The following is a 15,541-nucleotide window of genomic DNA, read 5'->3' as shown; positions in this document are numbered from 1 at the left end:
GACCACACATTGAGATCACCAAAAGGCCATTACCAAGATGTATGTTTGTGAAACTACAGAAACCCCTCTGAGGATCCTCAAAAAATTTCTCACTGGTGATAACTCTATGTCTCTTATATGGGTCCTGTGAAGTTTCTCTCCTTACCCCTAGTTCTAGAAAATTTGGAGCCCAATTTGCAGTCTAACATACATCTATAGGATTTACTGACAAGCATTCATAAATTCAAGCCTCATTATCTAATTCCCTTATTCTTCTTGGTCCTATTTATAATCTATTTTTCCTGCATTCTATTTGTCTTTTTATGACACTTTGATGAGTTCAGAAATAATGCAAACTTAGTAAGCAAATAAGTAGATGAAAACATAAAAGATTTCTTAAGGAAGTAAAACTAGGTAGATCTGTCAAAGACGCCTCATTAGGTAGCACAGTCACCATTTGAAAGCAGGTAAAATATAGCATGAAGAGATACGAAGTAGGAAAACCATTTGTCTTGACTATCTCCTCAAAACTGGAAGAAAAGCACATAAAGGTATAATGCTTGAGAAAATGAGTAATTTGTTTTCTTCTCTCCATCTCTCCATTGCCTTAATTTTCATAGTAGTTGGAAAAGCTTTGACTGTGTCAATTTAAAACTTACCTTAAAAAGGATATCTGTGCACATTGCTTTTCCATGAGTTATTATAGGTTCTTGGTCTTCACCTTTTCCATCCCAACAGTCTAGTTCAACACATCTAGGAGCAAAGTGAAAAAGGTAACACTGAATCCTTACAACAAAACAGTGTATGTACAAAGTAAAAGAAAGACTTCAAAATAAGTTGATTTCTTACAGAATAGATGATAGATTGAAGTAACATGATTATTTCATGGCACATGCATACAGGTTAAAACCACATTACAGGCAGGCGCCGCGGCTCAATAGGCTAATCCTCCTGCGGCGCCGGCACACCGGGTTCTAGTTCAAGTCAGGGCACCGGATTCTGTCCCAGTTGCCCCTCTTCCAGGCCAGCTCTCTGCTGTGGCCAGGGAGTGCAGTGGAGGATGGCCCACGTCCTTGGGCCCTGCACCCGCACGGGAGACCAGGAGAAGCACCTGGCTCCTGGCTTTGGATCAGCGTGGTGCGGCGGCCGTAGCGCACCAGCCGCGGCGGCCAATGGAGGGTGAACCAATGGCAAAGGAAGACCTTTCTCTCTGTCTGTCTCTCTCTCACTGTCCACTCTGCCTGTCAAAAAAAAAAAAAAAAAAAAAAGAAAGAAAAAAAAAAAAGAAAGAAAAAAAAAAGAAAGAAAAAAAAAAAGAAAGAAAAAGAAAAAAAAAAGAAAGAAAAGAAAAAAAACACATTACATTACTCATCTACTGGTGTGATCCAAAGTGGACTGAGTTGTATAAAAAGAGAAATTTGATACATCTAACAAGTAGTATGATCCTGGTTAAAATCCTACAGATGACAAAGCTGTGACCTTATTTTACTAAATTTGTACATACGAAATATATGAAACTTGTATAACTTAAATAAAGTTAAAAAAAATTCAATTTGGTCAAAACTGGGCAAATTTGAATATGGGCTAGGTTTTATATGTTAAAAATTATTTTTCTGAGGCTGGTGCTGTGGCATAACAGGTAAAGCTGCTGCCTGCAGTGCTGGTAATCCATATGGGCACCAGTTCGAGTTTTGGCTGCTCCACTTCCATTCCAGCTCTCTGCTATGGCCTGGAAAAGCAGTGGAAAAGGCCCAAGTCCTTGGGCCCCTGCATCCATGTGGGAGACCCAGAAGAAGCTCTTGCCTCCTGGCTTCGGAATGGCTTAGCTCCAGCTGTTGTGGCCATCTGAAGTCTTCCATGGATGAAAGACTTCTCTGTCTCTCTCTCTCTCTGTGGCTGCCTCTCTGAAACAATGACTTTCAAGTAAATAAACAAAATCTTAAAAAAATTATTTTTTAAAAATTTTGGTCAATAGAATAATGTTACCTTGGCCATATTGGAAAATATTTTTGTTTTAGTAATTTATACTGAAATATGACGGTACTTCCAAAACTTCATGGAAATATGGAATTAAAAGAATTTTATTTTGGTGCAAAAATATTGAAATTCATAAAATCTTTTTTTTTTTTTTACAAATGAACCTTTTTAATATCCCTCATACAAACAGTATGAATGGCAGCAGTGATGTAGCTAATTGGGAGTTTTAAAAAAATAGAGTATTGCTGGGCCGGCGCCTCAGCTCACTAGGCTAATCCTCCGCCTTGCAGCGCCGGCACACCGGGTTCTAGTCCCGGTCGGGGTGCCAGATTCTTTCCCGGTTGCCCCTCTTCCAGGCCAGCTCTCTGATGTGGCCAGGAAGTGCAGTGGAGATTGGCCCAAGTGCTTGGGCCCTGCACACCATGGGAGACCAGGATAAGTACCTGGCTACTGCCATCGGATCAGCGTGGTGTGCCGGCCGCAGCATACCAGCCGCGGCGGCCATTGGAGGGTGAACCAATGGCAAAGGAAGACCTTTCTCTCTGTCTCTCTCTCTCTCACTGTCCACTCTGTCTGTCAAAAAAAAAATAGAGTATTGCTGAAATGATAAGAAAAAAAATGATGTAGCTACATTTCCTATTTTTCACTTTCAACATTTTAAATCTCATATATTTGCCAGTCTCTGTAAAAAGAAAACCATTTTCAAGTTTTTGAACTTTTAACATTAAAAAAAGCTAAATTTGTGAGTACCTATAACCAATAATAAACTTAACAGAACTTCTTAAAATACATGCTATCTCTTTTGCAATTTTTTTTACAGGGAGGAAAAAGAATTTGCCCTATTTTCATTGAAATTAAATTGAATATAACAAAATTGAATACAATGTCACTGCAATCTATGCCTTCACACAGTTCTTTTTTTCCCCCAAAGAAACCATAAGTACAAATTTTATAAGTACAACTTCAGGAATATAGTCATTCTTCCCATTATACCCACCCTCTTACCCCACCTCCTCCTCCCTCTCCCATTCCCAGTCCGATTCTCCATTAAGAAAAAAAAAAAAAACAACACAACTATTCCTTGACAGTCAAGATAAGGGTCACTGCTTCTCAAAGTGTCAATTTCACTTCTACATCTTTCTTTAGTTACCACAGACCAGGGAGAACATATGGTATTTATTCCTTTGGGGCTGGCTTGTTTCACTAAGTATGATGTTTTCCAGATTCATCATTTTGTTGCAAATGAACAGATTTCATTTTATTTACTGCTGTATAGAATACATATCCCAAAATTCTTTAACCAGTCTTCAGTTGACAGCATTTAGGCTGATTCCATGTCTCAGCTATTGTGAATTGAGCTGCAATAAATATGGGAGTTCAGATAACTGTTTTATTTGCTGATTTCATTTCCCTTGGGTAAATTCCAAGGAGTGGGATGGCTGGATCATATGGTAGGTCTACATTCAGATTTCTTTTTTTTTAATATTCATTTATGTATTTGAAAGTAAGAGTTACATAGAGAGAGGAGAGAGGGAGATTGAGAGAGAAAGAGTCTTCCATCCATTGGTTCACTCCCCAATTGGCCACAATGGCTGGAGGTGCACTGATCCGAAACCAGGAGCTTCTGGGTTTCCCATGCGGGTGCAGGGGCCCAAGGACCTGGGCTTTCCCAGGCCTGGGCTTCCCCAGGCCACAGCAGAGTTGGATTGGAAGTGGAGCAGCTGGGTATTAAACCAGTGCCCATATGGGATGCTGGCACTTCAGGCCAGGGTGTTAACCCGCTGTGCCACAGCACTGGCCCCTATATTCAGATTTCTGAGGTATCTCCAAACTGATTTCCATAGTGGTTTTACCAGTTTACATTCCCACCAACTGTGGATTAAGGTACCTTTTCTCCAATATCCTCACCAGAACTTGCTGTTTGTTGATTTCTGTTGAAAGCCATTCTAACTGGGGTGAGGTGAAACCTCATTGTGGTTTTGATTTGCATTTCCCTGATGGCTAGTGATCCTAAGCATTTTTTCACGTGACTGCTAGTCATCTGGGTTGCCTCTTTTGAAAAATGTCTATTTAAGTCCTTGGCCCATTTCTTACCTGGGTTGTCTATATTGCTGTTGTTGAGTTTCTTGATCTCTTTATATATTCTTCTTTATTAATACCTTATAGTTGCATTGTTTGCAAATAATTTCTCCCATTCTGTCAGTTGCCTCTTCACTTTTCTGAGTGCTTCTTTTGCAGTACAGAAGCTTCTCAATTTGATGTTATCCCATTTGTTAATGTTGACTTTGATTTCCTGTGCCTCAGGAACATTTTGAATGGATTTCCACGTAAGGTGTAAATAGGGTTCCTGCTTCATACTTCTGCAGGTGGAAATCCAGTTTTCCCAGAACCATTTGTTGAAGAGACTGTCCTTGCTACAGCGATTGGTTTTAGCTCTTTGGTCAAATAAAAGTTGGTTGTAAATCCTGGATTGATTTCTGGCATTTCTATTCTGTTGCATTGGTCTATCAATCTGTTTTTGTATCAGTACCAGGCTGTTTTGATTATAACTGCCTTGTAGTATGTCTTGAAATTTGGTATTGTGATGCCTCTGAATTTGTTTTTATTGTGTAAGATTGATTTAGTTCGAGGTCTCCTGTGTTTCAATATGAGTTTCAGCATCATTTTCTCTAGATCTGAGAAAAATGTCATTGGTATTTTGATTGGTATTGCACTGAATCAGTAAATTGCTTTCAGAATAATGGACATTTTTATGATATTTATTCTTCCAACCATGAACATGGAAGATTTTTCCATTTTTGTATCTTCTTCTATTTCTTTCTTTAATGTCTTGTAATTCTCATCATAGAGATCTTTGACATCCTTGGTTAAATTTATTTCAAGGTACTTGATTTTTTTGGTAGCTATTCTGAATGAGATCAATCTTAGAAGTTCTTTTTCAGCCATGGCATTGTCTATGCATACAAAGGCTGTTGATTTTTGTGTATTGATTTTATATCCTGCTACTTTACCAAACTCTTCTATGAGTTCCTATCGTCTCCTGGAGGAGTCTTTTGGATCCCCTATATATAGAATCATGCCATCTGCAAATAGGGATAGATTCACTTCTCATTCCTGATTTGAATCTCTTTGATTTCTTTTTCTTTTCTAATGGCTCTGGTTAAAACTCCTAGGACTATAGTGAATACCAATAGTGAAATTGGGCATCCTTGTCTGGTTCCAGATCTCAGTAAGAAAGCTTCCAATTTTCCTCCTTTAATAGGATACTGGCCATGGTTTGTCATAAATTGCCTTGATTGTGTTGAGGAACATTCCTTCAAAACCCAGTTTGCTTAGAATTTTCAATCATGAATAGGTGTTGTATTTTATCAAATGCTTTCATTGAATCTATTGAGATAATCAAATGCTTTTTATTCTTCAGTTTGTTAATGTGATGTATCACATTGATTGATTTGTGAATGTTGAGCCATCCTTACATACCAGGGATAAATCTCACTTGGTCCAGATGAATATTTCTGATATGTTGTTGGATTCAAATGGCTAGAATTTTGTTGAGGATTTCTGCATCTATATTCATCAGGGAAACTGGTCTGTAGTTCTTTTTCTGTTGTATCTTTTTCAGGTTTAGGAATTAAGGTGATTCTAGCTTCATAGAAAGCATCTGGGAGGATTCTCTCCCTTTCAACTGTTTTGAATAACCCGAGAAGAATTGGAGTTAGTTCTTTAAATGTCTGGTAGAATTTGGCAGTGAAGCCCTCTGGTCCTGGGCTTTTCTTTGTTGGGGAGGGGGGTGTCTTTATTACTGATTCAATTTCTGTTGTGGTCATGGGTCTGTTTAAGTTTTCTGTGTCTTAATGGCTCAATTTAGATAGGTTTTATGTGTCCAGGAATCTATCCATTTCTTCTAGGTTTCCCAGTTTTTTGGCATACAGCCTTTTATAGTTATTTCTGATGATTCTTTTTTATTTCTGTGGTGTCTGTTGTTACATTTCCTTTTTCATCTCTAATTTTATTGATTTGGGTCTTCTCTCTTGTGTTTTTGGTTAGTTGTGTCAATGATGTGTCAATTTTTTTTATTTTTTCAAAAACCAGCTTTTTATTTTGCTTATCTTTTGTATTTTTTTGTTTCTATTTTGTCGATTCTTCTCTAATTTCTTTTCTCCTACTAGCTTTGGGTTTGGTTTCCTGTTGTTTTTCTAGATCTTTGAGATGCATTGATATCTCATTTTAGGTGCCTTTCCAACTTCTTGACATAGGCACCAATTGCTATAAACTTTCCTCTTAACACTGCTTTTGCTGTATCCCATAAGTTTTGATACACTGTATGTCATCTTAATTTGTTTCCAGAAAATTTTTTTTCTCTTTTGATTTCTTCTATGACCCACTGTACATTCAGGAGCATGTTGTTCAGTCTCCATGTGTTTGCTTATGTTCTAGTGATTCCTGAGTTGCTGATTTCCAGCTTCACTCCTCTGTGGTCTGGGAAGATGCATGGTATGATTTTGATTTTTTTGAATTTTCTAAGACTTGTTTTATAGCCTAGCATGTGGTCAATCCTAGATAAGGTTCTATGTTCAGGTGAGAACAATGTGTATTCTGCAACTGTAGCATGAAAAGTTCTGTAGATATCTGTTGGTCTATAGTGTCAATTACCTCTGCTGTTTTCTTGCTGATTTTCTGTCTGGTTAATCTGTTCATTGCTGAAAGTGGGGTATTGAAGTCCCCCATAACTATTTTTTTAAAAGATTTATTTATTTATTTGAAAGTCAGAGTTACACAGAGAGAGGAGAGGCAGAGAGAGAGAGAGAGAGAGGAAGAGAGAGTGAGAGAGAGAGAGGTCTTCTATCTGATGGTTCACTCCCCAGTTGGCCGCACATCCAGAGCTGTGCCGATCTGAAGCCAGGAGCCAGGAGCTTCTTCTGGGTCTCCCACGTGGGTGCAGAGGCCCAAGAATTGGGGCCAATTTCTACTACTTTCCCAGGTCATAGCAGAGAGCTGGATGGGAAGTGGAGCATCTGGGTCTAGAACTGGTGCCCATATGGGATGCTGGCACTTCAGGCCAGGGCATTAACCCACTGCGCCACAGCACCGCTCCCCCACTATTACTATTGTATTTGAGTCTATGTCTCCCTTTAGATTCCTCAACATTTCTTTTAAATAGCCAAGTGCCCTGTAATTAGGTGCATATATGTTTACAATAGTCACATCTTCCTGTTGAATTGATCCCTTAAACATTATGTAGTATCATTCGTTGTCTCTTTTAACAGTTTTTGTGTTAAAGTTTATTTTGTCTGATATTAGTATGGCTACACCAGTTCTTTTTTGGTTTCTGTTAGCATGGAGCATCTTTTTCCATCCTTTCACTTTCAGTCTGTGTGCATCTTTGTTGGTGAGATGTGTTTCTTGTAGGCAGCAAATAGATGGGTTTTGTTTTTTTAATCCATTCAGCCAGTCTGTGTCTTTTATCTGTGTCTTTTAAGGCCATTTACATTCAACGTGACTATTGATAAGTAATGACTTTGCCCTGCTATTTTTCCATAAATATTCCTACTGTTAACTTTGGATTTTCTTTGTACTTTTAGTGGAAGATTTTCTGCCTTCACCTTTTTTTTTGTAGTGATGATCATGCGTCTGTGTTTTTGTGTGCAGCACATCCTTAAGCATCTTCTGCTGGGCTGGATGAGTGGTGACAAACGCTTTCAGATTCTCTTTGTCATGGAAGGTCTTTATTTCACTTTCATTCATAAGTGAGAGCTTATATATATGTTGGGTCATTTGATAGTATCCTGTAGATTCCCAACAGTGTTTTACAGTTTTCTACTTTCTTCTTCTTGTGTTTGGTCTGACTGTCTATTTTCCTGTGTTGTGTCTTCTAAGTTGGATATTCTTTCTGCTTCACCAATTCTGATGTTAAGGCTTTCCACTGTATTTTTATTTGTTCTACTGAATTCTTCATTTCCAAGACTTCATTTTGATTTCTCTTTAAGATCTCAATTTCATGGGAGAAATTTCCTTTCATGTCATGTATGGATTTCATTAGTTTGTGTATTTGTTCTGATTACTTCTTATTATATTATATTATATTATATTATATTATTTATTTGACAGATAGAGTTAGTGAGAGAGAGACAGAGAGAAAGTTCTTCCTTCTGTTGGTTCACCCCTGAAATAGCAGCCGGCGCTGCGCCAATGCAAAGCCAGGAGCCAGGTGCTCCTTCCTTGTCTTCCTTGCAGGTGCAGGGACCCAAACACTTGGGCCATCTTCCACTGCCTTCCCGGGCCACAGCAGAGAGCTGGACTGGAAGAGGAGCAACCGGGACTAGAACCCAGCACCCACATGGGATGCTGGCGCCAGAGGCAGAGGATTAACCAAGTGAGTCACATTGACAACCCTCTGTTCTGATTACTTCTAAGTAATTCTACCATCAGTTTTTTTAATTCCATTTCTGGTGTTTCTTCAGTCTCATCATCTTCACAATCTAGAATTGAGGTGTTGTGTTCTTTTGGGGATGTCATGTTGTCTTCCTTGTTCCTGCTTCTTGGTTTGGTGCGTATGTCATCTGCATTTGTGGGGATACTCATTGGTTTCTTCTTTGATTTTTCACTGTGGTGTCTTTTATCTTTGGACTATGTCTGATTGGATTAGTGGAGTGTGTTTTCAGGGAGTACCTAGAGGCGTGTCATAGGAGTGGCCAGGGAGCTCTGTTCAGTGCTCCAGGATGAATGTTGTGTCTGTGGTGACACACCCAAGTTTGGTGTGGTAAATCTAAAATTTTTTTTTTTTTTTTAATCAGAGGGGAGGTTTCTTCCTGTCTGATGGCATAGACTCAGCTAAGTTCCTTTCTTTGAAGGAGACCAGTGCCTGGGCGCTAGCCCCAGTAAGTATAACTTTTGTCCCCTCTGCCACAAGGACCACACAAAGGATCTGTACAGTCCTTAGTATAAGCTCAGATTCCCCAGCAATGTTTCTCGCCAAGTAACCAGGCAGCCCTGACTGTGTGGAGTCTCTCACAGTGATTGCCCAGTGTCCCAGCCACACCCTGAGTCCTCCTATGCAGCTTCACTGCTTTCACAGTCCTGGTATACAAACCTTTCACAGTCACAAGCACCCAGCCCCCTGTCATTCTTCCTACCTGACTCAGGAGTCTCTGCTTGGCTGGTTGCTTGGCATGGACATGAGCTGGTGCAGCTGTCAAGTATGTCTAAAATGAGGCCTGCTCTCTGTCAGCTTGTTACAGGACACCTTTGCAGGATGACCCAGGAGAAATGTGCCCTCGCCCTGTGTATTTTCTCTTTTATTTTGGCAGGTACACTATCCCCCACGGGGCTCCAAGCCGGATTCCCTCTAGGCTCTTCTTGTAGCTTTTTTTGCCAGTGGCTTCTTGTGCTGCTGCAGTCTGGTCTCACCCTGCTCTCCAATGCTAGTGCAGATGCTCTCAGCTGATGGGTCCTAAGTTGAGCATGTCTTTGCCCTCTCCGTAGGCCCACTGTATTCCTCCAATTTATGTCGTTTTCTCTGCTGGTCTCTAACTTTTCCGAGACTGTGCTCTTTCTACTTTTTTAAAACCGTCTTCTAGACTCGAGTAGCAAGCTCCCTCCCTACTCCACCATCTTCATCCAATTCCCCCTCTTTTGCAATTTTGGAGGCATATTTCAAATTTATAGTAAAAAACACATCTTTTGACCCACAGGACGTTCATGGAAAAGATAGTGTCCTTCCTTTCTTACAATTAAATGATCATAATAATTCACTGAAGAGAAGCATAAATATCCTTTGTACTCTAATTACTATTAAACATTTTTCAAAGAAAAACAAATTGCAGTGGTTTCCCCTTATCTAGAGTTTTGCTTTCCATGGATTTAGTTACGGTCAACCACAGTCTGAAAATCTTAAACAGAAAGTTCCAGAAATAAACAATTAATTAGTTTTAAATTTCATACCATTCTGCTACCATGATGAAATCTCATGCTGTTCTGATCTGTCCTGACTGCAACATGAAACTTCCCTTTATCCAGCACATTCACATTGTATATACTACTTCCAGTTAGTTACTTAACATTCACAGTCACTAGCAGATAAACTATATATTACAGTGCTTTAGTTTAAGTGACCCTTATTTTACTTAAAGCATTAATGGTTCTATTTTATTACTACTTGTCATTAATCACTTTCTGTGAGCAATTTATAAGACAAACTTTATCATATGTTTGTGTGTGTAGAATAAAACATACTACATAGAATTCAGAAATATTCTGCTTCAGATATCTACTGGATGGGTCCTAAAACATGTGCTGAAAATAAGGGGTACCTACTGTAAATCCAAGGGCATTATACATAGAGAACAAATGGCCATCTTGAGTTTCTCACCTGCAACCAGCCAGGAGGACCTGTCTGTACATTTCTACTGAAGACTTTCCTCCAAACTGTCGGCCGGTGAGATAGGTATTGTGGGAAGAACTGATGAAGTAGTGAGCCAGGGGATGGTCCATTTCTTGGTAGAGTTCTAGACGATCTAGGAAGACTGGAGCATTTTCATCTGACATCAGATATCTGCAAAACCCATCACTTGATATGAGACCTAAGGGAAAAAGAACATCTTAGTAGCAGTTGTAGCACCAAAGGTCCATATCTCTTGTTTTATTCATTCATGGTAGCCAGGACAGATTAAACAGTAAGAACAAAAACATCTTCATAGTCTCTTTCCTAAGACCCTTTCACCATTCAGGACTTGAATGTAAGTATTGCATGGTTTAAGTTCCAGAGTGCATTTCACAATTATGTGGCATTCTCCTTTCACATCCATGGTGGCAGATGTACACTGCTCTCCCCCAACTCCCAAATTCAGAAACACAGTGCCAGGAGCTATGGAGACAAGAGGTCAAAGGAATCTTTACCTAGTTCCTGCTTCTGCCAATCACTCTGTAGGCAGCTGGGTCTCAGCTTCCTCTTCTGTTAAGCAGGGAAAACTACTGGCCCCACGTGCTTTCCAAAATTGTCATGAGTGGTAAACGAGAACGTATTTGAGAGGTGCTCTTTAATAAAATGGGAAATGCATTCATTGTAAGGCATTCTTGCTTTTACTGGATTGGAGAAGGGGTTTTTCTGGGAGATGGTGGGTTCTCTGAATGTAAACAATTTAATCTTCCTGTTCATCTAATGTCAGGGGCTGGGGCTTTGAGAAGAACACTCACGAAACATTCGTTTCAATCACACCTTTCTGACATGGGGCAGGACCCAGGTGGTAACCACAGGAGAGACAATAAATGTTTATGCATCTTCTCCTATGCAGCCTTCACTTTTTACTTTTTAATATAAACATTTGAAGGTTATGTACCAACTTCAGGTTTACAGAGGGGAACAGATGACAGCATAATAAATAACCTTGGACCTGAACCACAACTTGGACAGATCTTAACATTTGCTGAACTGCTTCACATTTTTATGGGGAACACATTATTACAAATGCCATTACCATTCCCTGTGTACTTCACCTCAATTTCATTTCTCTGCTGCCACGCAGATAGATAACCACCACCATAGTTTTCCTGTTTAACATTCCAAAAATGGTTCTGCAACTTTACTACACATGTACTTATCCAAACAATAGATCTATTCTAATGTTTTTTAATACACAGAAAAACTATCCCACTGTGTGCATTTGGAAATGGCTACTTTTATTTTTTTTGGAACTCATTCACTTACTTTTCACTGAATATATAGTAGCCCATATAAGAGTATACCATAATTTATTATCCATTATATAATATAGTAGATATTTAGGGCACTTCTAATTATAACTAGAAATAGAAACTTACATCCCTGCCTTGTTGGGCACTTTCCTTCATTCTAAGAGAAAGTACTTTTTTAGGCAATGGAATAGATGCAATGATAGAAGAAAACAGACAAATCCTGACTTCATACAACTCATACATAATGAATGAGAGAAACATAAAGTAGTGCACTATAATGTCATGAAAGTGCTAGAGGAAACAAAAAGCATTATGGAAGAATGATCTGTTGGCTATGTGGCCAATGAAATCCCTTTGAGGAAGCTGACACACATGAACAGGGATGAGCCACAAGCACACTGGTGGGACCCCCACTCCAGGCAAGTGCAAAGAACTTGGGGCAGGGCTATGTGTGCCAAGTTCATCCAACGACAGCAAGATGGAGGGAGTGATCAAGGAGAAAAGTTACTGGACATAAGGTTAGATGGGACGGCACAGGCTACATCTTTTGGGCTTTTGCCCTCACAAGATACTTTAATTCTAAGTGTGCTGGGGACCCTTTGGAAGGTTATAAAGAGAGGACTAATGGGGATGGAAGCAGTTTCTAAAGGTTTATTCTGGCTTCTGTGTGAGGCACAGCATTGAGTAGAAAGGAGAAGACAAGTTAGAAGTCAACTGGCATTGTATAGGGAGATGTTATAGGATTGGATGCCCTGGTATGGGTGGAAATTGTGAGAAGTAAGTTAGAATTTATTTTGAGGTTGCATATTGCAAGTTTTGCTGATAGGTTATATGTGGTTTGAATGAAATACAAAAGGATGATTCCAAGGGTTTTGCCTTGAAAATCTCAGTGAATAACAGTATCATTTTATAGGCTGGAAAAGGCACAGGTCGGGGGAGGGAACAGGTAGAATCAAATACAAATACAGGTAGAATTAAATACTTATATCCTGGAAATGCCCTTTCAATACCTGAATGGGAGTTCTACTACTGGTCTGTAGTTTAAGTTAGAAATTGTGATTACACAGTTGAATTTGAAAGTTGCATGCATAAGGAGAAACTTTAAGCCATGGACCTGCATGAGCTCATCTAAAGTGTGAACACAGATGGGGCAGAGGTCTAAGTTCTATGTCACTCGGACATTCAGAGTTTGCGAAATGTATGAGATTCTCCAGGGTACATTCACAGAGGAGTAACACCTGGGCTGTTTGAGAAGCATATTTTTGGGCCGGCGCCGTGGCTCACTAGGCTAATCCTCCGCCTTGTGGCGCCGGTACACCGGGTTCTAGTCCTGGTCAGGGCGCCAGATTCTGTCCCAGTTGCCCCTCTTCCAGGCCAGCTCTCTGCTGTGGCCAGGAAGTGCAGTGGAGATTGGCCCAAGTGCTTGGGCCCTGCACCCCATGGGAGACCAGGATAAGTACCTGGCTCCTGCCATCGGATCAGTGCGGTGCGCCGGCCGCAGCGTGCCAGCCGCAGGGGCCATTGGAGGGTGAACCAATGGCAAAGGAAGACCTTTCTCTCTGTCTCTCTCTCTCACTGTCCACTCTGCCTGTCAAAAAAATAAAAAAAAAAAAGAAGCATATTTTCTACTTTGTGAGCTATTGACAAAATAGCAAAGTTGTTGCACCTATTTTTTTTTTTTTTTATTTTTGACAGGCAGAGTGGACAGTGAGAGAGAGAGACAGAGAGAGAAAGGTCTTCCTTTGCCGTTGGTTCACCCTCCAATGGCCGCCGCTGCAGCCGGCGCACCGCGCTGATCCGATGGCAGGAGCCAGGATCCAAGTGCTTTTCCTGGTCTCCCATGGGGTGCAGGGCCCAAGCACCTGGGCCATCCTCCACTGCACTCCCTGGCCTTAGCAGAGAGCTGGCCTGGAAGAGGGGCAACCGGGACAGAATCCGGCGCCCCGACCGGGACTAGAACCCGGTGTGCCGGCGCCGCAAGGTGGAGGATTAGCCTATTGAGCCACGGCGCCGGCTCAAGTTGTTGCACCTATTTACATTCCCACCAAAATGTCTTTTGGGGCTGGTGTTGTGGTGGAGCAGGTAAAGCCACAGCCTGCAATGCTGGCATCCTATATGGGTGCTGGTTTGTATCCCAGCTGTTCCACTTCCAATCCAGCTTCCTGCTATTGGCTTGGGAAAAGCAGCAGAAGATGGCCCAAGTGTTTGGGCACTTGTCACCCACATGGGAGACCTGGATGAAGCTCCTGGCTCAGTCTTGCCCATTGCAGTCATCTGGGGAGTGAACCGGCTGATAGAAAATTTCTGTCTCTCTCTGTGTCTCTCCCTCTCTCTCTGTAACTCTAATTTTTGAATAAGTAAATATATCTTCTTTAAAAAATGCCTTTTATACCATATTCTCACCCACACTTGATAATTACAGATTTTTAAATGTCTGTCATTGTGAAATGGAGACACTACAATTTTAGATGGTTCAATGGTCATTGTTAGACTCCCACTTGAGAGGACTTTAGAAATAAACAAAGATATACTTCCATTATAACACTTATCACTCTGCTAAGAAGTTATTGAGCCACTTGCCTTTCCCCTTGAAAAAAATCACAACTACTTTCAAGGCAGTGCATCTCTTACTCAGTTGTGAATTCCCAGTATCTGCTACAGTGCTTGGCACTCAGCCCACAAAAGAAAGAAATTTGGGTGGAGAAATACCAACAAATGACTGCCTGAACTCCAGCAACTTGCAAGTATGGAAACTGAGGCCCAGGAAGCTATTTCCTTGCTCAGGGTCACAGTGTGACAAGGTAGAAATGAGAGTCACACAACACCTCCCATTACTGCAAAGTGCTAAGTTCTACAAACCTGACTATCCCTTTGCTTCAACCAAATCCAACATGGAAAAAATTATGAACTCAGGCTATTGGTAAGAGGTCAGTAATGAGGCATTCTGGCTGAAAATGGTTAACTGAGCCACTAGCATAAAGTTGAAATGTATGACTACAACCAGAGGAAAAGTCCATTGGACTTGGAACGAGTTCAGGAGTGAAGTTACAGGGTGTGGTAGGTCAGGAATACCTATAAAAGTTTCTGTGTGGGGCCAGAGAATGCATAATCTCTCAGCCATATTCACTGGCATCAGATACAACTGTTATTAAAAGAGGAGGAACCTGAGGCCTTGAGATTCATGAGCACATGGGACAGATAGAAATGATGCCTCACAATCTCCACAAAGGCGGGGGCTCTGGCTTAGGTACATCCAGAACTTGCCATACGGCTATGTTCACATGCCTCCCATGCTCAGCAGGTGTTTCCTGCCGCTATGACACAGAACCCATAAATCCTCCCCATGCCTTTCCTTTGACAAATATTTGGATGCTGCCTTGTTTCCAAAGTTTCACTGGACAGGGCAAAGATCGAGAAACGCCATAATTTGATAAAATCATTCCCAGCGACTTAAATTCACAAAAGTATATTTATCTTCCGTATCAGAAGTCAAAGAAAGCTAAGTGGCACAACAAATCATGTATTACTTTATTTGGGTTGGGAAAACAAAAGGGAGAAAATGAAGGTGTAAATTGTTAGATGATAGGAACACTTTTCATGGATTGCAGACAGAGACTAGATGCGGCATTTTTCATTTTAAGTAACAGGCAATGCTAAGAGCCAATATAAGAAGGTATATGGGGGAATATCACAATAATGTGCTTAATCACACAATAAAGTTAACAGGATACTTCAAATGGCATGAACTTATTCTGAAGAAAGGTAAAATTCACATTAACTTAAGAACAGGCCCCCCCCCCAAAAAAAAAAATCAGTCATCATCTTTGGTTTATGGGCATTCCAAAGCATGTATAGATACTTTCAATTAAAAATCTAAGGGCTTGAAATTTGGTAA

At 40.5% G+C, this 15,541-nt stretch overlaps 1 protein-coding gene across 50 annotated transcripts in view; it reads right to left on the bottom strand.

The window, feature by feature from the left end:
• The window catches only part of PLCB4 (phospholipase C beta 4), a 440,816-nt gene that overhangs the window by 81,274 nt on the left and 344,001 nt on the right, over positions 1–15,541 (bottom strand). For all 50 annotated transcript variants that reach the window (XM_089307289.1, XM_070052074.2, XM_089307288.1 and 47 more), the window contains 2 exons: positions 10,325–10,535; positions 639–732 (listed from right to left, as the gene is read on the bottom strand). In XM_089307289.1, coding sequence (XP_089163415.1) covers positions 639–732; positions 10,325–10,535 — 305 coding nt within the window. The remainder of the gene's footprint in view (positions 1–638; positions 733–10,324; positions 10,536–15,541) is intronic.

Source organism: Oryctolagus cuniculus, chromosome 11, assembly GCF_051225735.1.
Source record: "Oryctolagus cuniculus isolate XC-2025 breed Fujian yellow rabbit chromosome 11, ASM5122573v1, whole genome shotgun sequence".
Classification (NCBI taxonomy): domain Eukaryota; kingdom Metazoa; phylum Chordata; class Mammalia; order Lagomorpha; family Leporidae; genus Oryctolagus; species Oryctolagus cuniculus.
This window is presented reverse-complemented; position numbering and strand designations above follow the sequence as displayed.